This window comes from Magallana gigas, chromosome 8, assembly GCF_963853765.1.
Source record: "Magallana gigas chromosome 8, xbMagGiga1.1, whole genome shotgun sequence".
NCBI classification, from domain to species: Eukaryota; Metazoa; Mollusca; class Bivalvia; order Ostreida; family Ostreidae; genus Magallana; species Magallana gigas.
Genome location: NC_088860.1, coordinates 45,576,027 through 45,601,041, shown reverse-complemented (window position 1 = coordinate 45,601,041; position 25,015 = coordinate 45,576,027). Strand labels below are relative to the sequence as shown.

Genomic DNA, 25,015 nt, shown 5'->3' with positions numbered 1-25,015 from the left:
TATCATACCCATCCATAGGTATATGTAAAGCTTTGGATGTACATTATTAGTTTTAGTCGCATAAAAAATATGTTTAATGCAGTGTAGTAGGATAATAGGAATGAACATAATTATACACAGAATGAAAATAATATTATATGGCTTGACAGCGAATCAAACCTGGACCCCAGCAACTCTCGTCAGGAGCTCTTCCCCTGAGCTACCCTAGCCGCACATCACTATCCAAAGTCCATGTACAGGAAGTCCCAATAATTACAGCAGCTATTCATGGTGGATTAGGAAATACTAAATCAACTTTACCCCCCTGTCGAATGGTGGTTCATGGTTACCTACACTTAGTAACTTGGTCATAGTTAGGCACCTTAATTCAAAGATACATTTTTGCATTTCAATTTCTTTTTAAGTTTTTAATAAGACATAGCATAGCACCTTTGGTCTAGTAGGTCGTAACTTTTGATGTTTGACATAACATGGTATCTATGTATTTCACCATCAATATCTTGAATCCTTGGATATCTCTGCCGCATCTAGTTCAAATTAGTTGGGTCCAAAATTGATTGCAGAATATTATTACACAAGAATACCCATCCAACTTCAACAGTTTTCTGAAATGGTAATCTCTGTTACTATATATGCATGTTGTTTTCAGTACTTCCAAGACACAACTGAAAATTTCTTTTGACATGCTGTTCAACTGTTTGAAAATAACTAGATACTAGTATAGACCAGTGCCGAGATCGAAACAAGTGTGATATTCTATATACCGGTATACTACCATGTACTTGTATCTAGATAAAAGAATGTTCAAGTGGTGATATAAATAACAACAATAGATCAACATTGAGATATTTTATTTGAACAACCACATTCAACTTGTTTTCAATAGTCTGAGCTGCTGGATTGTAGGTTTGTATCCCCCCAAAATATACAGCACAGCACAAAAAAAGAAAAAAGAGACGAGAAATATACCGTAACTAATACAAAATATGCCGTCCTATTATGTAAGCACTCTCTCTTGGAGTATCTTCCCCCCCCCCCCCCCCCCCCCTCGCTTCCTGTTGGGTTTATAACATCAACATACATGACATGCCAATTAGTTGTACGCGATTATTTGCTGTGAAAAAGGTCTATAAATAACACCTGGCTGGATGAAACAGAATTAAATACATGGGTATACAATGTACTGTCATCAATTTTCTTCACTCAAAATACCTTGTGAATAGCGTTATAATTACACAATGAACAAAAAAAAAAGAGAAACAAGATTTTCCTATGGTCAAACAGTTCACAATACAATCCCTTCATTACAATATTTGTTCCCCTTTTCCCCATCTCCAAAAAAAAATGAAAAAGTGTGAGATCAATACCCAGCAATATTGGATTACATGTAAATCATCAACTCGCTGTCAAAAATGTATAACTTAATTTGCTCACTTAAAAACTTTGCGCAAGGAACAAATCAAGCGCGACTGTTTCAACCATGGAAAGTTCCGTTTACATGAGTTTGATTTGGACCCTGTCCCTCTAGATATCAGTCACACAGGTCAAAGACTCTTTACTGTCAAGCAAACCATTTACAAGGCCTTCTTTGAAGTCCGTTTTAACAAAATTCACCCTCTGCCAATATTCCCCCACACTCATCAAAACCATGTACACAGTATGCATTTACTCCTTATTTTCATGATCATTCACACTCCACTCTCTAAAGTAAAAAATAAAAAAAATAATAATAGGAATAAATTAATTTGTATATATAGTATAAAAAAAGATTGCCATTTCAATATGTGAATGTTAAACGTCCTCTGTGAAATAGACTTGTATATTAATAGGAATTGCACATATTTTTTTTAAACAATTTGATCACAGACAACGAGCTAAGTTTGCAACATGAATGATGCGACAAGGAGGATGCAATGTGCACCAAATTTCATTTCTTCCATTTACTGTTTGGAAGCACCAGGTCATTCAGTAACAATATACGCAGCACCAAAAGTCTTTTATATATAGACGTTTCTCTAAAGTCAGAATACATGTACATCTTTGATGTTTTCTAATGCGGGCACAAAAATGATTATGAGGAAACCTTCATGGCAGAGGATGAAAAACCCTGGGTCATAAAATAAAAAAGGCCCCGCAAATACTGCCTGCTTCTTATCAATACTGTGTGAACATTCAATGGAAATATATTACGTGTAGTTGTATATAAAACACAAAACACAAACACCAAAAAAAAAAAAAAAAAAACTTGTGACAGGGAAATAGAATGTTCTATCAAAATCAATGGCAGAGATAATCTGAGTGAAAAATATGAGACCCAATGATATACACAGGAACTTGAACACAGTTTGGAATGTCTTGAACAGTAAAGATTTGTGGGTGTATATACCATATAAAACTCTGGATCCCTAACTCTACGTTAATATGCGTTACATTTCTTATGTTAAACAATTGTTTTTGGCACACTGAAAAAGACACATGGATATAATCAATACATTTTAAAGGGAGCTTTTTTCCCCTGGGCATAAAAATTGATTGTGTAAATTATCATACACATTAAAACTCAGTTCAATGAGAAGAAATCCCCTCCGAACAGGAACTAGCTTTGATATCGGTGATCCATGTGCTCACCTTAAATAAAACTGGCACGGCTCCTCGATAAGATCCTAAACTGTTCACAGTGTAACATAATACACTCCAAACATTTACCCAGGCACCTTCACGGTCGCTCTCATGCATTCTAAATAAATCTCTTTACACATAAAAGCAAGCCCCTTTCATTTGAACAAGAAAATATCGAGAGCCATAGTTATTTTCATCATGAGAATATATAAATACATGTAACGATACAGAAAACATGTAACAGAATTTGAAAAACAAGGGATCCAGAGCAATCGAAAAACTATTCTTTAAAATTTTGTTCCTTTTGAACAAAGTTTGAAAAAAAAAATGTGAATTTACACATAATAACAAATAATTTCCATCATTAACATTCAGGAAAAATAAAAACCGACAACAAAGCCTGACAGCTTCCTGTTTGTTCTGGGACTATCAAGAGCAAAGGTCAAGGTCATCACATAGAAAAGAATAAGATCGAGTGTCTGGGTATTACAGTTACCTCACCAAAAAAATCAAAAGAAAAAATCATCCACAACAAATAGTTAAACAAAAAACTGGCACATGACATGTTCTGTCCCGGAGTAGGTGACCTGATGAAAGACAATGTGGCTCAATCATTAAAATAAGGATATACAATGAGGCTTTGTGACACTAGTCCGAGAAGTAAATCAATGAAAGCTTTAAAAATGCCCCCGCAATAAACATATTGGCTTCATGCAAAAATATAAAGGCAAGTATTTTCACATTGTTCTGTCAATACAATGTATATGCATTGGCAACTTTATGTACATTAACTACTGCGATTATTCAATAACTCTGAAACTTATTATCCATGATCAAAATCTTCTAAATATAAAAAATGGAACAAAATTGTTTCAAGTATAAAACATCTAGTGACCTTTTAAAAAGTGTTAATTTTAATTTCTGATATATTCTTTCATTTTCAGTGAATACAGTCAATTTGTGTTTTCAGATGTGTCAAAAATTAAATCCTTAAAACAATTGCAATGTCTTTGGTAGGAGAGATTGGATTAAACTTAACACACTACTATAAAATATGAAGTCCATAAATATACACATCACCCTTTTAGGGTCATGTTATTGGAATCTTAAAATAAAAATCTTGAAAGCGGGGCAAGAAATTTGATCTTAACTGACTAGCATCACAAACTTGATATTATTACATGTACATTAAAAAACCCATTTTCCCTCCTCCCAGCATTAGATTTTGTTAGTGATTCAGACCAACAAGTCGGAACCAATGACACAGCCGTGTCTGTCAAGTTGCTCGTCATTCACAGAAAAGCAAAAAGTTTGATCTACACACCAGTTTCCAAATAATGAATAACAATTATTCATAATATACAGGGAACCTTTATATTAGATTCCAAATTTGAACCAAACAAAATAAAGTAATTAGATCTTGCCCAGAATTTCTACATTTGGAAACAGGACGGCATCATAGCAAAAAAAAAATTTAAAACTCTTAACTACAATACTACAATATTCAGAAAAAAATCTTACACAATAGCTTCTTGGCAATACACAATAGAACCAGCAAATATTACTAATACTCCATTTCTGATCACTTTTTCGTAGCTTCTAATGCAAACTCTTATCAGTCCTGATTCACCATACAGATTGAAAAAATAGATACGAAGTTTAACATGCATGTACATTTATATTCACACCACTAGAGCGTTGTGTTGGGTTTATTGTACGAGTACACAGTCAGCATTCTGTGTGTCATTGCTATTTTTCCCAAAGAATTGACAATATTAACATAATTATTCTAAAAGTCATGTCAACATTATGCAGGTACAAACATTTCCCATAACTCATTGTCAAATACAGGAAAATACACATGTACACTGATATTCCTACATAAAATTTCAACAATATATTCTGTTCCAAAAATATTGGAAACAACAAAAATACTGGGATCCAAAGTCTTATGATTTTGCTTCAACATACTCAGTTCAATTGTATACAGTTTCATAATGGCAGCTTCATTTTCTCTGCCATCTTTAAAACAGAAAATGACACAGCAATTCATGATATGTACTCGTTTTCAACTGCCGACATTACTTAAATATTAAAATGACTAATCTTTATCCATTACATAGTTAAACGAGGGCTCTCCTAACACAGTTCTCTTCCGCAAAGTCTGTCTTTTCCACGTCTTGTACCACGCAAGCTCTCGTTTCACTGCAGTGTTTTTTTTTTAAGGAATTCACCTGAAAGAAGGCAACCAGGCTGCCTTCTGAAGCCAGAAGTTTTAACATACAGGGGCTGGTTCTACCATATTGTCAGCCTGCAAACTGTACAACAGTTAAGATAAACAAAATGTGGTTGCTGCTTGCCGCTGGGCTTCCCCTCAGTTGCCCCACCAGTCTGGAGCTGCATTGTTGCCACCACCAGAGTAGGCCCCGCCATAGGAGCCACCATAGTTGCTGTACTGGCCGTACTGATTGGCCATCGGGTTGTTGAAGTTGCTGTTGTAGCCACCTCCCGCCCCGCCCTGTTGCTGCTGCTGCTGCTGCTTAGGTTTGGTCTGCTGACGATAATCTCTGGATCCAAAGCCAGAGTTTCCAAATCTGCAAGACAAACCAAGGAATTTATTTTTAACTCTGAAAAGCTATTGTTTTTTATAACCATCTTCCTTCTTATAATTACATTCTTCTTCAAGATAACACCAAGCTCTTTTCTTCAATATGGCTAATGACCAAATTAAGTCAAATTTATAAAATATAACAAGGATTTCCCTACTCCCTAAATCTGTAATCTTTCAAGAAGCTTGCATGTAAGATAAATATCACATACACAATATATAGTAACAAAATTAGGGATAATCAAAGCACTGAGTCTTTGGTTTAGTTGAGAGAAATATTACTGTGTGTCTGTGGAATTTGGAGGTTTAGCACAGAGTGAAAAAGAAATCTCTCTAAACATTAAACAATGAGTTCACTGAACCTATTCTGAAGTCTGAACCTTCCTAAAATATAGTACAGAGTCCAAAGAATCCATCATTCAGAACTTCTTTGGGGTTAAGCAGCAAGCTCACAGAGCCCAATATTCAGAACCTCTCTGGAGTTTAGCCCTAACTCACCTTCTTCCGCCACCTCTTCTTGATCCCCCTGCTGGGCGGGCCTCATAGGCCATGGACTCGAGCCAGGAAGGCACCTCTTGGTGGGCCTCCACCAGTAGGTCCATCAGGTCACGCACAATGTTTTTGTTCTTCTCGTTGAAGAAGGATGTGGCCAGACCTAAAAATTCAATCAGTCAGGTACAAGGCTCGCATAAATCACACAAACTACAACTAAAACTTACAGTAGTATGCTGTTTTCTTCCTCCAACTTTACACATTACAGATCTTTTATGCCAATCAAAATTTGTAACTCACCCAGGTTTCCCACACGTCCAGTTCTACCGATTCTATGTACATACTCCTCAATGTCACTTGGCAGGTCAAAGTTCACTACGTGTCGGACATTTTGAATATCCAATCCTCTTGCAGCCACCTGTAAATATACAATATGTTTACCAGCTTACCATCCTGATTTTCAATTAAATTATTGGTTAATTCATTGCTATTAAACTCCTGAGTAAAACACCACCCATGATGCCCCACTTACAGCAGTAGCTACAATGATGGGTCTGTCTCCACTCCTGAACAGTCTGAGAGCCTCCTCTCGCTCCTTCTGAGAGCGATCGCCATGGATACTGGTGGCGGGGTACCCCTCCCTGATTAGAAAATCCTCAAGCGAGTCGGCGCCCTTCTTGGTCTCCACGAACACAAGGGTGAGGGAGTCGGGCCCCGCAGCGGCATTCAGGAGATCCAGCAAGAAAGAGCGCTTCTCCATCTCCTCCACCCACACAACCTTCTGGGTGATGTTCTCGCTTGTGCTGCCCACACGACCAACTGCCAAGAAGATGTAGTTGTCCAGGAAATCTCTAGCTAGCATCTGAAGTTCAAAGGTCAAGAGTGTTATCAACTTGTCATATGTCTATGAATAGCACATACATGCAACTGTCCCTGGCAATTTTCTCAGATATGATCAGTCCTCTCAACCAATAAGCTTTAGGATAAATCACACACTTGTTTTTTTTATTGTGACACCTGCTCATAAAAGTGTAGGGTTTTGCTTTGTTTATTAACTGCCATAGATCAGGATAAGTAACATGCAATTACTATATTTCTGTATTTTGGGGCTAGACCAATCAAAACAGTAAACTTTCATGGGAATAAAAGACCTTATTTCTGATAATTACCCATGTATAGTTCTAACTGTCATCTATGTATATACAAGTAAATCTATACTTGGATAAGGACTACATTTTATAAAATTCCAGTTACATGTATAATGTACAGCCATACAGAAGCTTGACAGAACCCCGAGGTTAATACAGCCAACTAGAGGTGTACCTGAATTTCCTTAGGGAATGTGGCACTGAACATAAGAGTCTGCCTCACTCCACTTGGAGGCATGTTGTCTTTCTCCACGATGCGACGGATCTGTGGCTCAAATCCCATGTCCAACATTCTGTCAGCCTCGTCCAAACACAGGAACCTTGAAAACAAATCAAAATGTCAGTAAACCACTAGTGTGTGCATTGTGTACACCAATCTGGACCATTCTGGAGTGCAAGAAATATTGCCATAATAAAGATAAAATTCTCATGGTAATCATCCTTTTAAAATTGGACATAAAAACAGTTTTTTCTTTCTTATTAGAGTATTCGAATAAACTAGTGTGTTATACATGTTTTCAAAAATACATATTTTCAATATACATGAATTACTGCTTAAATGAACAGGAAAGCAAACAAAAGCAAATCTTTCTTAACATAAATTTTAGATCAATCTTTTTTTATCACTATTGTCAAATCCTAATAGAAAATCAGCAAATGAATCAAGTTTGACTATGACATTATGTTATTGTATGAGCTTGACCTACTTGCAGTGCTCCAGTCCAATCTTGCCCCTCTCAAGCATGTCGACTAGACGCCCAGGGGTGGCCACCAGAAGATGACAGCCACGGTCCAGGTCCCGCATCTGGGCGCCGATGTCGGCACCACCGTACACCACACAGGGTCTCACTCGCGATCGGTAGGCAAACTGTGAGTAAGAGAAAATGGATTAGGCTATAACAATGAAATAGAGACCCAACTCAACATAATCAACAAGACCAATAAGAGAAGCAAATTCCTTCCATACATGTGAATTATTTAAATATTGTTTGTTCATATCTAGTTGAAAAAAGGTCCAACAAAAAATTGCCCCAATGGTCCTCCCTTGGTGGGTATATATTGACCAAGTTCAGCACAAAGAAAGCTTTAACTTCTAGCTTACTTATATCTAAGTGAAGCGACTTCATACCTTTCTTGCTTCATCGTAGATCTGATAGGCCAATTCTCTTGTTGGGGCAAGTACAAGGGCCAGGGGGTACTGCTTCCTCCGCCCGTATTGTCTGGACTGTGCTACATTCTACAAGATCAACAAAATATCTTCATGAACATGAACAGATTTGTATATCATTAAACAATTGCTACAATGGGTTTTGTATTCATTGTTATCTTTAGAGACTTTGGAAGTAGCAGTACTTACAGCAGATTCCTCAGGTCCATTTTCATACACTCTGTTCAACACAGGGACCAGGAAAGCAGCAGTCTTACCAGATCCTGTAAAACAAACAATGTAAAACAGACAGTCAACAATGGCATCACAATGGACAAGGTATGTCAAGGCCCATTTTGGTACAAGGATTGGGTCTTTCTCATTTAGAGAAATGTCATATTAGGAAAATTGAAATAAACAATATCGTAAAAATTATATCTACTTTCATAATGATGGCCATTTTTTACTTATTATTTACTGCACAAATACTTCGATATTCTTTTTATTTTATTTTTAACTTGTAAAATATCTGAATTAAGACGCTGAATAGTAATGTCCATTTTTAGACTATAATAGCCTCATCAGACGAAGACTTCTGTATGAGGATATTGCAAAATTATATTTAAAAATTCAATCTAATCTATATCGATTTTTTCATAAACTACATGATAGTTTATAACTTAACAAATCGTATCTGAAAATATAGGTAAGATCTGATGGGTAATTAGTGACAACCCATCCTCCTTACATTAGTGACAACCCATCCTCCTTACATTATTGACAACCCATCCTCCTCACATTATTGACAACCCATCCTCCTTACATTAGTGACAACCCATCCTCCTTACATTAGTGACAACCCATCCTCCTTACATTATTGACAACCCATCCTCCTTACATTATTGACAACCCATCCTCCTCACATTATTGACAACCCATCCTCCATACATTATTGACAACCCATCCTCCTTACATTATTGACAACCCATCCTCCTTACATTAGTGACAACCCATCCTCCTCACATTATTGACAACCCATCCTCCTTACATTAGTGACAACCCATCCTCCTTACATTATTGACAACCCATCCTCCTTACATTAGTGACAACCCATCCTCCTTACATTAGTGACAACCCATCCTCCTCACATTATTGACAACCCATCCTCCTTACATTAGTGACAACCCATCCTCCTCACATTATTGACAACCCATCCTCCTTACATTATTGACAACCCATCCTCCTTACATTAGTGACAACCCATCCTCCTTACATTAGTGACAACCCATCCTCCTCACATTATTGACAACCCATCCTCCTTACATTAGTGACAACCCATCCTCCTAACATTATTGACAACCCATCCTCCTTACATTATTGACAACCCATCCTCCTTACATTAGTGACAACCCATCCTCCTTACATTATTGACAACCCATCCTCCTTACATTATTGACAACCCATCCTCCTCACATTTCATTGAAAAATGCAGTTAGGAATTACGATTGATTGAACTACTGTTTTGTCATTGGGATGGGTCCAATAATCAGTTTGAATTTCAGGAGAGTGATGGCACCCATAGTGAATATTGTCCCTCCCAGGGGTAGGGAGGGTCCACTTTGGACCGAGTACCCACCTGTCTGAGCACAGGCCATTAGGTCTCTCTTATTCAGCACGATCGGGATGGCGTACTTCTGTACGGGGGTCGGCTTGGAGTAGCGACTCAGCGTTATGTTGTTTCTGATGATCTCTCCCAGGCTACAATCCTCAAACTGAAAACAACAACAGGCTCAACTAACTTTACTGTGTACAGAAACACACAAGTCTTTGTACAATTGATCATCGAGTCCTAATCTATGCCGAAGCATTGTGCTTTCCTCACAATGATTTCCGAACGCTGGATCTAATAAAGTGTTTTAGATAGAGTTGATATGAAACCCAGTTGTTTTTAGACCTTCTTTTGTTATGTTTATCTGTAACACCCCCAATATAATGATGACATCTGAATCAAGTCTATCATCTTCAGTTATAGCATCACTTACTGTCTCAATGTTTTTAGGGCAGTTCTCTCCTGTTGCCTCTACAGGAATATCTTCATACTTGTCAAAATTGATACCAGTGTTTCCAGTGCCAAATAGCTCTCTACAATTTGTACAACAAACTTTTAATAAGATGAAGCACAGAGCATCTCAAAGCAGAAATCAAACATGTAACTATCAAAATTTCTATGTAGACTTAGTCTTTATAAATAAGGTTTAGTTCTCTCCTGTTGCATCTACAGGAATATCTTCATACTTGTCAGAATTGATACCAGTGTTTCCACTGCCAAATAGCTCTCTACAATTTGTGCAACAAACTTTTAATAAGATGAAGCACAGATCAATCTCATATTAGCATCTAAAAACAGAAATCATACATGTAACTATCAAAACTTTTAAGTGGACTTAGTCTTTATAAATAAGGTTTAATTAATCTACATTCCATTATAACACAAGATGAAAAACATCATTATCCCCTAAAGAGCCCCCTCCTCTTTTTTCAAATGAAACAGATGATCTTCCTCTGAAGATAACTTCCCTCTTTTCCTCAATAGAGGATTCAGTAAGTAAAACACCCCTGTAAGGACCCCCTCCCCTATTCTCTGAATAAAAAAACCCCTGTAAGGACCCCCCTCCCCTATTCACTAAGTGAAACCCCTGTAAAGACCCCCCTCCCCTATTCTCTGTTCAGTGTACTCACTCCTCCAGCCTTTGATTGGCTGGCAGTGGGACGGTCCAATTCTCCTTGGTGGTTTCCTGTGGGTACTTGCCCCCGGCGTTGTTGTCAGTGCGGTTGTCCCAGCGGTTGTTGTTGCCCCAGTCACCGCCATCTTGCTGTCCACCGCCACGGCGAGCGCTGAAACTGCGGTCCTCGTCCAGGTTATCCCAGCGACCCCCAGCATTGGGTGGGGCACTGCCTTGTCTCTGGTAGCGGTCCCCATCACCAAAGTTGTTGTAGCGATCACCGCCGCCACCACCGCCGTATCTAACAACGACAATCATTACAACTAAAATCTTAATCTTAATATTTTATGTACTCTTTAATTTGTTCTGTCCTATAATCAGATCTGTTTTCCCCCCTTTGGATGTATAATTCTGCTTAAGCTAATGTTTGTGTTGATATCTTACCTTCCTGGAGCATTATTCTGGTAGCCGCCGCCGCCGCCACGGCGGTTCTGGTAATTGTATCCACCACGATTACCCCCTCCCTGGTTGTAACCACCACGATTGTAGCTATTATAACCTCCACGGTCACTCATGTCTGAAACAAAAACCACAGAATTGTACACAAGTGTATTTAGTGGAAGCTACAGACAGATTAAATTTTATTTCGTCAGTATTAGCCAAGTGAAGCAGATGACAATTTTAAAAAACATAGAATAGCACAATTATTCCAGAGCTAAATCATTTTTAAATTGTTGTTCACTTTCAAGACAATAATACTATCCAACAGTCAAAGATCATTTTTTGCAAAAAATAGTAACTTATAAGAATAGAATGATCAATTTCATGACAAGACTCATGTCATGGGACTCCAGATGTACCCTTCAGTTTTTATATACAGGTGACTCTTGATAACTCAAACTTCAGGGGAACTTGATTAAACTTCCAAGAGTTAAAAAAATAATACAGAATTTTTTGTTCCCATCATTTTGGTTAAACAATTATAGTATCCAGAATTTTACATTCAAAACATGGTATAACCATAGTTTCGTTCGTATTTTCAATTTTTACCTAATCACAATGACACAGAAAATTTCAAATTGAGAGCAATTTAGTTTACCAGTAATTTGGCAAATTACTGTATTTCATCATTTACAAATTAACTATGAAGCCTTTGAAGGATATAACGGGGTAGTGTCAATTCATGAATCAACTAACACCAACACGCTAGCCCCATCAATAGATGGAAGTTGGAGCCATCAAGTGTCACGCGTACGTACTGGGCTGACTGAAGCTTTGAGGAGGCCCTCCATTCATGTAGCCTCCACGTCCCTGGTTGTATCCTCCTCGGCTAAATCCTCCATCTGCAAACAACGACAATAATCAAATGATCATTGAGCCCCTAGATCATTCATCTCTCATTCTACTCTAACAGCTGTCATGACTGCTTTACGAATGGTGACTCCGATTTGCAACTTGCAAAATACAAAATATACTATGAACATTTTTTTTTTACCTCTACCCCCTCTGTTCTCGGGCAATGGGGGTGGGGGGAAGTTGGGCACAATCCCCATTGGGGGAGGGGCAGGTCCTCCTGCATTTCTCATATGAGGCGGCACATATCTTGTTCCTTGGTTACCCTGTCCTGTTAAGGAAAAACACAGTGCAGGATTTAAAACTTAGGTCATGCGACCGTAGACAGTAAACAGACATGGGTAATTCTTATTGGTTAACATGACAACAAGCATGCAGAGAGAACAACATTGCTAACAGATCCCAGCAGAACTGGACATAGTCCTATCCAAATTCTTAACTGGTCCAATTAGATGCTACATTGTATTTCTTGTTTGCATCAACAAAAATAAGCAAAAAACAAGTTGAAAGTATATAAGTTCAAAAATCAAAAACTTAAAATATTCTATACACATATGTATGTATAAAGTCTTGGTGTTTTAGATGTTGTGTACCTACATGTATATATTCTCGTCAAACCCTAAAATTGTTTTAAGAAGTTTACACATCAAGCTGCCAAGATGAAGATAATGATAAATTAATCTCAAAAATCATGTACACATACATGCCAACTGAATAGAATCAATGTATCATGTCTAATGGTCACTACTTTCAGGGGACACTTGAACTTTTTCTCAAAAAATGAATCAAATAAGAACATGGATCATGCTAAGGCTAAGTGAGCAACAGTATGAGTCAGGATAAAATGTTCATCTCGTCAGTCCAGACACAGTCACTAGTTAATATTCTACTTTTTCAATTGTAATTCTTTGTTTTCTTTACCTTCTACTTTGAATATTCAGCAGTACGACCCTTGTTGTTTAATGTTTTAGTTGTTATGGGACCTAGGGACAATTGGTAGTGAAGGGGGATAAAATATGTAATCTTTAGTTTCTTGATGCTGTCTTTAATTTTTTTCTGTAACAATTTTTTTTTCAAATGCAAACCAATCAGTATCTTAAAATTACAGAGATTTTTTTATAGGGCAGTATCTATTAATACTTTATAAGCAAACCATTTTTTCTGATGTAAACATTAAATCATTCATTTACCTAAACAATATTGGTATTCATTTCAGAACTATTTATATTCTTTACTATTTCTTTACAATATTTTATCCTATTAGAGCTAAGAAAACTTATATTTCTTGAGAACAAGACAATGAGAAAATATTCCAGTATGCAGGATTTCCAATTATCAAAACTATTTAATAGTTATTTGCATTCACCCAGCATTATCACGAGACCAGATAAATCAGTTAAGTACATTTGAATTTCTCCCCAAAAGCAGACTTTTTTGGCATTTTACTTGTCTATTCAATTGATTAAAGTAAATACTGGGACGGACGAGTGAACTGTTATGATCCCGAGCATACTGCCGGCCGTACTGAGAAAGATACGACACCTGTCATGAAGAACATTTGTTCCTGAAATCTGGGGTTTGCGTTGCTTGGCCGATAATTTCGTCCATCTACAAATCAAAGTTTACCATAAACAGTTTCTCTGATAAGTTTGGATTTGTAAATATTTTAAAAAAGAAAAAAAAAGAGGCGAGAAATCATTATTAACACGAGTCAATGTTGGTGGTATGAATCAATTTGTAGATATGTTCAAGAATGGCCTACAGGTTTCAATTATAAAACCTTTAAAAACATTGTTATCAAGTTACTTATGTATGTTGTCGTGTGGAATGTGTGAACAACCAAAAATAACTAATGACTAAATGCTTTTATTCTCGAATTCACAGATCTGACAATTCTGTATATCAGAACCATATCTGACAGTATGATCCAGAGTTACCAATTCACACTTTACACACTGACTTTTTCCACTGGCCAGTGGTCACACTTTACACACTGACTTTTTCCACTGGCCAGTGGTCACACTTTACACACTGACTTTTTCCACTGGCCAGTGGTCACACTTTACACACCGACTTTTTCCACTGGCCAGTGGTCACACTTTACACACCGACTTTTTCCACTGGCCAGTGGTCACACTTTACACACCGACTTTTTCCACTGGCCAGTGGTCAACAGCCATGTTTATCTAGCTCCCCTGATTCACTCGTGATTTCTATGACCTTGACCCTTGGTACTATGTGTTAGCCAAGTGTAAAGGACATGACAAGGATAAATTCCCGGGAGACGTTCAATATTCTGTTGGAGACACATTATTTTTAGAGCTGCTGGTCTCTCTACATTTTTTTTCCTAATCCTACTTTAACAGTTGTCTGTCTCCTTTCTGACTTGACTGCACACTATGGCAAGAAAAACCCACAATGAAAAGATTGAGAATCCATAAATTGTAGGTTGTGGATACCTAACCAAGAAATTCTTACTAATCAAAGAATGCTGAGGTCAAATCATATGTATACAGGGACAAAGGCATTACACAACCATCAGGGTCTTGAAATTATTATCCAGCATTAATGACCATGGTTCTAGATCTCTGTCAGTCAATAGTGTAAAGCAGATACCAACTAACAGATCAACGTCCTAGATTTCAAAATTTCTTGTATCATAATACAGTGAAAAAAAAAAAATTCCAGAAGTTATAATTTAACACATAGTGAAAGTAAGTAAGCAAGTCCTTTGGTATTATCCTGCAATATCCACTGATTAAAATGTGCATTTTTAGACTTTTATGCAACATTTGGAAAGATGTGCCTTACGTAATAATTGAATAAATTAATCCTTTTCATGTATATTTACATTATATTAAACAACAGTGTACAGGGTCACACGTAATCAAGAAACTTCCAGTAAAAAATCCCTCAATTGCTAAAATACACTTCAGAATGTCTTAAAAAACCGAAATAATATTCTGAATAATTCGCATAAAAAAGATCTGAATATCAAGCAATGCAGCAGTTTAACAAATTTGGATTTCTTGAAGACATGCATGTGGGATCTAACTGATTTGAGTATGTGTTGCGTGCTACATTTCATTTCTCCTTCTCTCACCAAGTCTACATGTGTTTTATCATGGCATTCAAAACATTAGTTCAATGTATTTCCAAAGCACATCTTTGCTGCTAAGCTACAGTTTATTTTAACTACTACATGTAATATCCCAGCAATGAAACTGACGAAGAAAAAATACTAATAAAAACACCTCTACAGTTGACCTTCATTAATATACCCAACACCATCACCTTTGTGGTTGTATCATTACTAATCTTAGAGTCTAGACTATGACAGCACAGCATTAAACACACACACATCTGTATTATGATGCTGGTGCGGTTCTTACGCTCACTAACTCACCTTTACCGTTGTATGGTCTGCCACCAGACCCCAAGTCTAAACCAGCAAACTAGAAAAGGAAAATTCAAGCACAATTTTAATGAAGTTCCTACAACATAAAAATATGCTTTAAAATAACTGTTACACATGCATATCTGTGATGAAATTTTTTCCAAAGTTTTTAATGTTATATAATAAATTCAATTTAATTATCTTAAAAACAGAATGACTTTTTTTTTAATTTTCTATGGTAAATTATGTTTGCATCTGGTTAAATTTATTTTAAAGCAAATAGGATCTTTGAGAAGAAGTAAATTCCTGTGATACTTTTGTTTCATTTGGGTGACTAATGTCTCATTCTGAGTCAATATGCAAGAATGAGTTACTGTTCCTGATCAGCTGATTTCGCTTTCTACAGAGGTTACCATTGGAACATATTTAATTCAATAGTGTTTCGAAAAAGGCTTTTATGAACAAATAGCTCGCTTCTTCCGCACTTATCTATGTCCTCCTGCGGACATTTCAGACAGAACGTGTTATTTCACAGTGGTCGTCGCCATCTTGGATTTTGGCCGGGGAAGAATGAAATACAAGGGATTCTAGCGTCATTAAATGCCTTAAAATAACGTTAAATTCTGTCAAAAACGTTTCATAGTAGTATGTTCAACAACACTAACCTGCTGCTCTAGACCTTGACCATTTTGATTATGAACATTTGACATTATAAGTCCACTCTTTCTTCCACAAGAAAACTGTGTTGGGAGAGCCAATCAACGAGAGCGATGTCTGCTTATATATCAGAATACGGTCACGTGGTACCCCTTTTTCGCAAAGGGTAGTCGATCCTAATAAAGCTGAAAAAGTTAAACTAATTTATCGAGGATGCGAAAATTTAAAGATAAAATGTGATAGTCAAATTGTAATTTACAAACTAATATAATGCAATGAAAAATAATTATGTAACCAATATTGGGAGGGGGGGGGGGGTTAACATGGTTAACTTTTTTTGTTAAAAAGACTTATATACTGATTGGGAGGAGTGCTGAAATTAAACTACATGTTCATGTATACATGTGTAGGCCAAACAAGCAAAAATAAAGCCGTATACTTAATGTTTATGCAGAAGATTAAGATAGTAAATTAGGAGGAACACCACCCCTCTCGGCAGATATCCCTCGTCATTACGTACCTCGGGCTGCATCCCCGTGCAGTTGTACATTTTATATATAGTGCTTCTTCCGCGGAAATTCCATCCCCATGCATCCAACTGAAGCACCCACACCACCTCGAATAATTATAACCATACCGGTTATACAAATGGAAAATTATAGAATACAAATGAAAATTACAGAATACAAATGGAAAATTAAACAATACAAATGAAATTTATACAATGCAAATGGAAAATTATGCAATACAAATGAATATTTATACAATACAGGCACGTAGCACCGGGGGGGGGGGGGGTGTTAAGATTTGTTTTTCTCGCAGCAACAATTTTTTTAAAATTTACATATAAGAAATTGAATATCATTGAGTTGCCCCCCCCCCCCACTTTTTTGGGTGTATGTAAAAAAAATGATATGGAAATAAGGAAATGAGGAGTGAAATTGAAGTTATATACTACGCCAGCCCCCCCCCCCCCCCCCCCCACCCTCACGGATTAGGATTTTGAAGATTTTGGAAAACTTAAAATTTTCCCTCTTTTTTTTTGCTTTGCTTGTCAACATTTTTTGGATGAGTCTGCCCCCCCCCCCCCCCCCACTTTCAAAAACGATGCTACGTGCCTGCAATACAAATGGAAAAGGTCGAATATTGCAACGTTTGACATGCCATAATAATAATACCCTTGATATTTAGATGCAAAGCAGTGGGCTATACCGCGCAATATGAATATCATATGACGTATACATGTACCTACTCGCTCCCCGGCCCTGTCACAGGCACTCGAGACATGGACCGCCTTAATGCATACATCTCCATTTCAAAGTTTCAAATTTTGAAAAATCTGAGACCGACACTCACTTTCTTCTCATGAAAACATTGTAAATTGCAAATTATTTCTTGGAAAATGAAACTATAAAAATCGCATCTTTCGACCGACGTTGGGTGACCTAAATTAACATGTACCTACACTTGCGTGACAAAAGTATATCCCCCCCCCCTTTCCCTATAATTATATTTCATTGAAAACAAGACTTATTTTTAAAAAGTTTTCTGTTATTATTTTTTTTATTTTTTTTTAGGTCAGATTTTGAAGAAATTTAAACTGATTAAAGTAGATTCAATTTGCATTTTTGACATACATTGAAACAGTTTTTTTGACAACTTATTTAATTGTACAATTTGATATTTGAAACATGACACAAAGATATTTTTAAGAGCTATACTATATATCTATTGCCCAATAATGCAAGCCGAAAAATCTTCCTTTGGATTGTGAATGTCAAATCTCAGGAGCTGGAGGTTGGAAAAAAATATTTAAATACATGTATGGTACAAAAAAGCTATAGCAATTCTGAATTTATCGATCCAAGTCTTTAAACATCGGTCCATTGGTTACATAATGTACCTTTTTACGATTCTTTGCAAAAGGTTGGTTTTCAATTTTAAAAATATATAGTGAAATTCAGAAACTGAAGAAAAAAATTGACATACTTCTGAGACTTTAGTGTAAAGATTGCATGAACCGTCCATCCCATTCGCGGATCCAGACAAAAAATTCTGGGGAGGGGGTTCGAGGAAAAACATTGTTTGCAGAGTGTATGTGTGTGCGTGTGTGTGTGTGGGGGGGGGGGGGGGGGGGGTCAGAGGCCTACATGTACGTGACAGCCCCCCCCCCCACCCCTTTTAGATATTTTTGAGCATCCACACTTAAATCGGTACCTGAAAAAATTGCAATAACGAAGTAAATGATGATTAACGTTATTACACCTAGAATTTTCTCAACTTTTGAAGAAAGTTGAAATATTAACCAAGGGTTGTCTTTTTCTGATCCTGCCAGATCGGGATCGGAATACATATTTGCCCTGTACTTCCTTTTCCTATCGGTAGCCATTGATAGTGAGTTTCACGTTGTATATGATAGTAAATCCGGCGATATCTGAATAAATATGAGCCATCTCTCCATTACATTTACTTTTGTTCGACATATGATTATTCATGCTTAAGATATACTTAATGACTGAGTGTATATTTAAGCCTGAATAGGTTTATATCAATTTTAATGACGGTCTCCCAACTCGATTGACAACTGTTTTCTTTTCCCATTGAAGCAGCAAATAACATTTGTGTTTTCCACCCGTCTTGCTACATAACTTATATATTAATGGAATTTAATATGTTGAAATAGATGCTTATTTTTTAATACAGTAAAAGTAATCGACCTCACTGATTTCAATACGAGTTTGTTTTGGATCAGATTGATGGACAATGTGTACCCAATGAATGAATGATCATGTCATTATTTTTATCGAAATCACCATGATGCGATTGATAAAGATCTAGCAACTATTCGTGTCGAGATTTTCTAACCATTGTACATTGGCTCTATGTTGCACTGATATGTCCACTGTATACAAAACCAAAGCCGAGATTCACGTTATTTGTGCAACTCATTTAATTATAAATTCATGAAAAAACTATTCGTATATACTTTTTATTTTGCATGATATATGCAGTTTTGCTGTTTGAAAGAAATATTTTGAGTCCAGATGTATGTTCGGATAAATAGAATATTTGTGTATTGTAGAAAAATGGGCCGAGTTATCAGAACTCAGAGAAAGGGTCCTGGAGGGATCTTCAAGGCCCGCACCAAGAACAGGAAGGGCAAGGCAGCCCTGAGGGCTGTGGACTTTGCCGAGAGACATGGATACATTAAGGGAGTAGTCAAGGTGCCTAAATAAATCAGTTATCACCAGCACAATAAATGGTCCTGCTTTTTTGATGGCAATATGATCAGTTTTTTGGCATATCATTAAAAGGAATTAAAAAAACCCAGTGCTTTAGTTAATGATACATGCCAATATGATAAGTTTTTGGCATATGATTAAAAGGAATTTTTAAAATACAGTGCTTTAATTAATATTTCTTGAAACTTAATTGCTTTGCCTTTCAAAAGAACAGTGCCACGGTTATCAGAAAGAGTCCATTCACATATTCTTGTTTATAAAGTTACTCAATTTAAAAATGTACATGAACAGTGTGCGCCCAAAGACTAGCCTAAATGGACCAGAGGAATTTTCATTGCTTTTTGTTCATTTCTTTAAATTATGATACGTATTTTGTTGAGATTTTGGGGGAAAATAACCAGTTTTGTGAACAACTTCAAACCTGAGCAGTTTGAATTGGTTATAACAGTTTGTACCTTTAATTTTCATCAAACATTTGAGACAACATCTAAGACTTATACTTTAAAAGTTGCCTTTTTATTGACAGGACATTATTCACGATCCAGGTCGTGGTGCTCCTCTGGCAAAGGTTGTGTTCCGTGATCCATACAGGTTCCGCCTGCGCACGGAAACCTTCGTCGCCTCCGAGGGAATGTACACTGGTCAGTTCCTGTACTGTGGAAAGAAAGGTAGGCGGAACAGTACATACAACCTCCTGTATATTGTTTCAGGCTTCTCTTGAGTTTACGTATGGAATGATGATTTACAATTTCTTCACTTTGACCTGAGATTCATTGATGTGAAGCAAACAAATCTGACCTCAAGGTTGATTTATGGAAAATAATTGCTGCACAATTGAATACTTGTTAATCAGAATGATACTTTGTTGAAGAAAAAAGAAGCAAAAATTTACATATTTGCAAATTAAAGTAGTTGATTTGTTTTCATATCCTTGAAATAATATGACAGATACATGTATCATTAATTCTCATAGATTTGTCCTAAAAAATGCGAAAAATATTGAGGAAACACTGAAATTGAAATTTAATTTCATTCTGATTTCAACAGCTAACCTCCAGATTGGAAACATTTTGCCCGTTGGCACCATGCCTGAGGGTACCATCGTGTGCTGCTTGGAGGAGAAAATGGGAGACAGAGGCAAGATCGCAAGGGCCTCTGGAGATTATGCCACCATCATCTCCCACAACCCAGACACCAAGAAGTCGAGGGTGAAGCTGCCCTCAGGGGCCAAGAAACTCATCCCCTCTGCCAACAGGGCCATGGTCGGTGGGTATTGCCTCTGTTCCTGACTAACTGTAGTTCCTGTACCTGTCTGACTATAGTTACAGACTATGGGTCGGTGGGTATTACCTGTACTTGTCTGACTATAGTTACAGACTATGGGTCGATGGGTATTACCTCTGTACCTGTCTGACTATAGTTACAGACTATGGGTCGATGGGTATTACCTCTGTACTTGTCTGACTATAGTTACAGACTATGGGTCGATGGGTATTACCTCTGTACCTGTCTGACTATAGTTACAGACTATGGGTCGATGGGTATTACCTCTGTACTTGTCTGACTATAGTTACAGACTATGGGTCGGTGGGTATTACCTTTGTTCTTGTCTGACTATAGTTACAGACTATGGGTCGGTGGGTATTACCTCTGTTCTTGTCTGACTATAGTTACAGACTATGGGTCGATGGGTATTACCTCTGTTCTTGTCCGACCATAATTACAGACTATGGGTCGGTGGGTATTACCTCTGTTCTTGTCTGACTATAGTTACAGACTATGGGTCGGTGGGTATTACCTCTGTACTTGTCTGACTATAGTTACAGACTATGGGTCGGTGGGTATTACCTCTGTTCTTGTCTGACTATAGTTACAGACTATGGGTCGGTGGGTATTACCTCTGTTCTTGTCTGACTATAGTTACAGACTATGGGTCGGTGGGTATTACCTCTGTTCTTGTCTGACTATAGTTACAGACTATGGGTTTTTGTCTGACTATAGTTACAGACTATGGGTCGGTGGGTATTACCTCTGTACCTGTCCGACTATAGTTACAGACTATGGGTCGATGGGTATTACCTCTGTACCTGTCTGACTATAGTTACAGACTATGGGTCGGTGGGTATTACCTCTGTACTTGTCCGACTATAGTTACAGACTATGGGTCGGTGGTTATTACCTCTGTACTTGTCCGACTATAGTTACAGAAGTATGGGTCGATGGGTATTACCTCTGTACTTGTCTGACTATAGTTACAGACTATGGGTCGGTGGGTATTACCTCTGTACTTGTCCGACTATAGTTACAGACTATGGGTCGGTGGTTATTACCTCTGTACTTGTCCGACTATAGTTACAGAAGTATGGGTCGATGGGTATTACCTCTGTACTTGTCTGACTATAGTTACAGACTACGGGTCGGTGGGTATTACCTCTGTACCTGTCTGACTATAGTTACAGACTACGGGTCGATGGGTATTGTCTCTGTACTTGTCTGACTATAGTTACAGACTACGGGTCGATGGGTATTACCTCTGTACTTGTCCGACTATAGTTACAGAAGTATGGGTTGGCAGGTTTCTTCATGACACTTTAACTTGTGTATGATGTCAAGAATAATTGTTTATCATTCAGGATTGAGCTCACCTAGATCTATGTCAAAATAATGATAGACCTAGTAAAAATACATATCATCATCTCTTGTCCTTTACACAATTTTTCCTTTAAAAAAAAATATGTGACTTTTCAAACTATGTTAGAATGTGAAAAGGTATTGTAGATAGTATTGTTTATTTCTTTGACAGGTATTGTTGCTGGGGGTGGACGTATTGACAAGCCCATGCTTAAGGCTGGCAGGGCTTACTTCAAATACAAGGCAAAGAGGAACTGCTGGCCCAAAGTCAGAGGAGTAGCCATGAACGTAAGTACAGCGTCTCACAGCTTAGCTGATAGACAAATCAGTGCAACTAGCATTTTCTATTAGTGTTTTTAAAGGCATAGAAAATGTTCATGAAATATCATTGTACATCTTGTACTGGTACAACATTAAATATACAGGTACAGTCAAACATGCAATATTTCTTGTTGTCTTGTGTAGAACAAAATGAGAAATTTGTATAATACACTTGAGATCAAATAGCAATATTTATTTCACGTCTTCTCTTTATGATAATGATACCATTGAAATTGTGAAATACAGGGTTGTCTCTTAGACCCGGGAGGCGGGGAATTCCCCCACCTATAATGTCTTAGTTACCCGGCTATTTTTGCATTTCAAACACAATGTAGCTATAAGCAAAACACCCAGACCCCCTTCTACTTTTTCATTTCCTCCTTCTACTTTAATTTTTAGAGACAACCTTGGAAATATGTTTCATAAGCATAACTTTGTTTAAAGGGGCATGGTCACAATTTTGGTCAAAAAAAATTTGTCCGATTTTAAAGTTTACAATGCTTCAGTAAGGCATTTTTAATAGGCAACTAAAATTTAAGTATCATTCACATGATCATTAGAAATACATTTTTAAAGCATTGTAAATAATAAAAACAGTAAAATTGAATTTGACCAAAATCGTGACCATGCCCCTTTAAAAAGCAATTTTAAATAGCAAAAAAACTTATAAAAAGTTTTTAATTGTGGAATATTGAGATAAGAGATTCTGTCATGACTGTTGAGTTGTGCAGCAGTAATGATACTAATCCTGATTTGCCTGATTTTGATTCCAGCCTGTTGAGCATCCCCACGGAGGAGGTAACCATCAACATATTGGTAAAGCATCCACGGTCAGGAGAGACACATCAGCCGGTAGAAAGGTAGGTCAAGCTGGAATATATCAATGTCAAGGCCGTAGTCAGCAATCAATTATCATCATGGTCCTAGTAAGCAGTAAACATCTGTCAACGCCAGTGTTAGCAATTATACTTGCCAATGTCGAAGCAATAGTTGGCCATTGTTGGTAAGGGAGGGGTTGGTTATCGATCTGTGTGCAGCAATTGGTATCATTGTATCTAGTACGTTTCAATTGATAGACTGTTGACAGAGTCATAGAAATTGTTATTTCTATTGAATAGACCCTATACTTGACTAGAAAATGTATCAAACAGATTTTGTTTTGTGAAATAGTGATTTTGGTGAAGTGTATGAATAGTTATGACGGGGAGTATTAACATCGTGTGTGTGTGTTACAGGTCGGTCTTATTGCTGCCAGACGTACAGGTCGTCTACGTGGAACAAAACAACAGAAGCCAACCGAGAAAGAGTAAAATCTGTTGTTATCTGTACAAAGACATTAAAAAAAATAGTACAGCTACAGTGTTACAGTTCATTAATGTGGAAATTATGTGTACCTAGTTACAAAGTTTGCAAACAGCATGTGCATTCTATGAAGGTCAGCTCTTCAAACAAAATGAGAATGACAGCTTAGTGTGTAGCTCCCACTCGCATACCTCGGTACATAAAATACATGGTTATTGTCTTGATATAAAAGTGATATTCAGAAGGATGTAGGAAATGTTAGGATACCTGTAAAGTGAGCAAAGAAATCCAAACCAAACCAAATCAATGAAAACAAAAAATCGAACTGAAACGGAACTAAACAAAACCAACTAAAGTCAAACTATTAGATAAGTTGCTGTGGAATCATTAGAATTCGTGGTGGCTCAATATTCGTGGGAAGCCCTTCCCCACGAATTTACATCCTCAACGGAAAAAAAATTAGAAAGAGTATTCCTTCTTACTGAATCTGAAAACTGACGCACCAACGAAATTACATCCACTCAAATAAACAAAAAACCAACAATCCACGAAAATTGACACCCACGAATTTAAATGATTCCACAGTATGTGGTGTGCCTGATCTGCCCAGTCTGTTTTAATGAAACCAATCGGAAGCAGAAAAAGTATTAAAACGTTTGTAAGTTATTTACAGTATATAAATAGTGCCTGTTTTGGAGGGTAACTGTTGAAATTGACACAGTCTGTTTTAATGAAACCAATCGGAAGCAGAAAAAGTATTATAACGTTCATCAGTTATTTACAGTAATATATAGTTTTTGCAAGCAGCTCAAGAATTTAAAACGGCTATCTTGAATATGAAGGTTATTATATTCATGGTTAAAAATTGTATTTCAATAAAAAAAACTTAAATATAAATAGCTTTTATTGATTTTCAGTATTGTTTGATTTTTTTAGTTCAGTATTATTGGTTTGGTTTGGATTTTAGGTTTCATTTCGCACTTTACGGGTACCTGAAAAGTTAAAGCTGAACACTTCTTGTCCGTCACATTATTCTTTCATCACAGCTATCCCTACAACTTCTATATAAGCTGCAGACCTCTAACAGTTCAAAGTATTTTGCTGTAGAATTCTCGCCTCTCTCACTGCAATGTCATGTCATAACTGACACTCTAAACGAGCTACAAATTTCTGTGCATATTAAGATAAGGTGGTGTTGTGCATGAACTGCACATTGTCAGGTGTCATATAGAGAATTCATATAATGTAACATATTGTCAGGTGTCATATAGAGATAACAATGTAACACATTGTCTGGTATCATTTAAAGATAACAATGTAACACATTGTCTGGTGTCAAATAGAGATTACAATGTAACACATTGTCTGGTGTCAT

General features: G+C 37.0%; 2 protein-coding genes across 6 annotated transcripts; one reads left to right on the top strand and one right to left on the bottom strand.

Moving 5' to 3' along the window:
- Nucleotides 1-836: 836 nt before the first annotated feature.
- On the bottom strand, nucleotides 837-16,291 carry LOC105341865 (ATP-dependent RNA helicase DDX3Y). 5 transcript variants are annotated; one of them, XM_011448622.4, is made up of 18 exons: nucleotides 16,153-16,290; nucleotides 15,497-15,545; nucleotides 13,633-13,698; nucleotides 12,233-12,361; nucleotides 11,997-12,080; nucleotides 11,182-11,314; nucleotides 10,754-11,038; nucleotides 10,310-10,351; nucleotides 10,057-10,156; nucleotides 9,651-9,786; nucleotides 8,225-8,298; nucleotides 7,997-8,104; nucleotides 7,575-7,735; nucleotides 7,043-7,187; nucleotides 6,252-6,581; nucleotides 6,020-6,137; nucleotides 5,726-5,882; nucleotides 837-5,213 (listed from the first exon to the last, which is right to left on the bottom strand). In XM_011448622.4, the coding sequence occupies exons 1-18, from the start codon at nucleotides 16,195-16,197 to the stop codon at nucleotides 4,994-4,996; spliced, it is 2,382 nt and encodes a 793-aa protein (XP_011446924.2). In that variant the 5' UTR covers nucleotides 16,198-16,290; the 3' UTR covers nucleotides 837-4,993. The 5 variants fall into 5 exon arrangements, with proteins under 5 accessions (XP_011446924.2, XP_019928330.2, XP_011446932.2 ...); XM_020072771.3 differs by lacking the exon at nucleotides 11,997-12,080 and having other exon boundaries at nucleotides 16,153-16,291; XM_011448630.4 differs by lacking the exon at nucleotides 10,310-10,351.
- Nucleotides 16,292-18,439: 2,148 nt separating this feature from the next.
- LOC105323486 (large ribosomal subunit protein uL2) lies at nucleotides 18,440-23,691 on the top strand. The gene is made up of 7 exons (XM_034462371.2): nucleotides 18,440-18,538; nucleotides 19,227-19,368; nucleotides 19,913-20,054; nucleotides 20,434-20,652; nucleotides 22,190-22,305; nucleotides 23,112-23,198; nucleotides 23,574-23,691. The coding sequence occupies exons 2-7, from the start codon at nucleotides 19,231-19,233 to the stop codon at nucleotides 23,646-23,648; spliced, it is 777 nt and encodes a 258-aa protein (XP_034318262.1). The 5' UTR covers nucleotides 18,440-18,538; nucleotides 19,227-19,230; the 3' UTR covers nucleotides 23,649-23,691.
- Nucleotides 23,692-25,015: the final 1,324 nt, after the last annotated feature.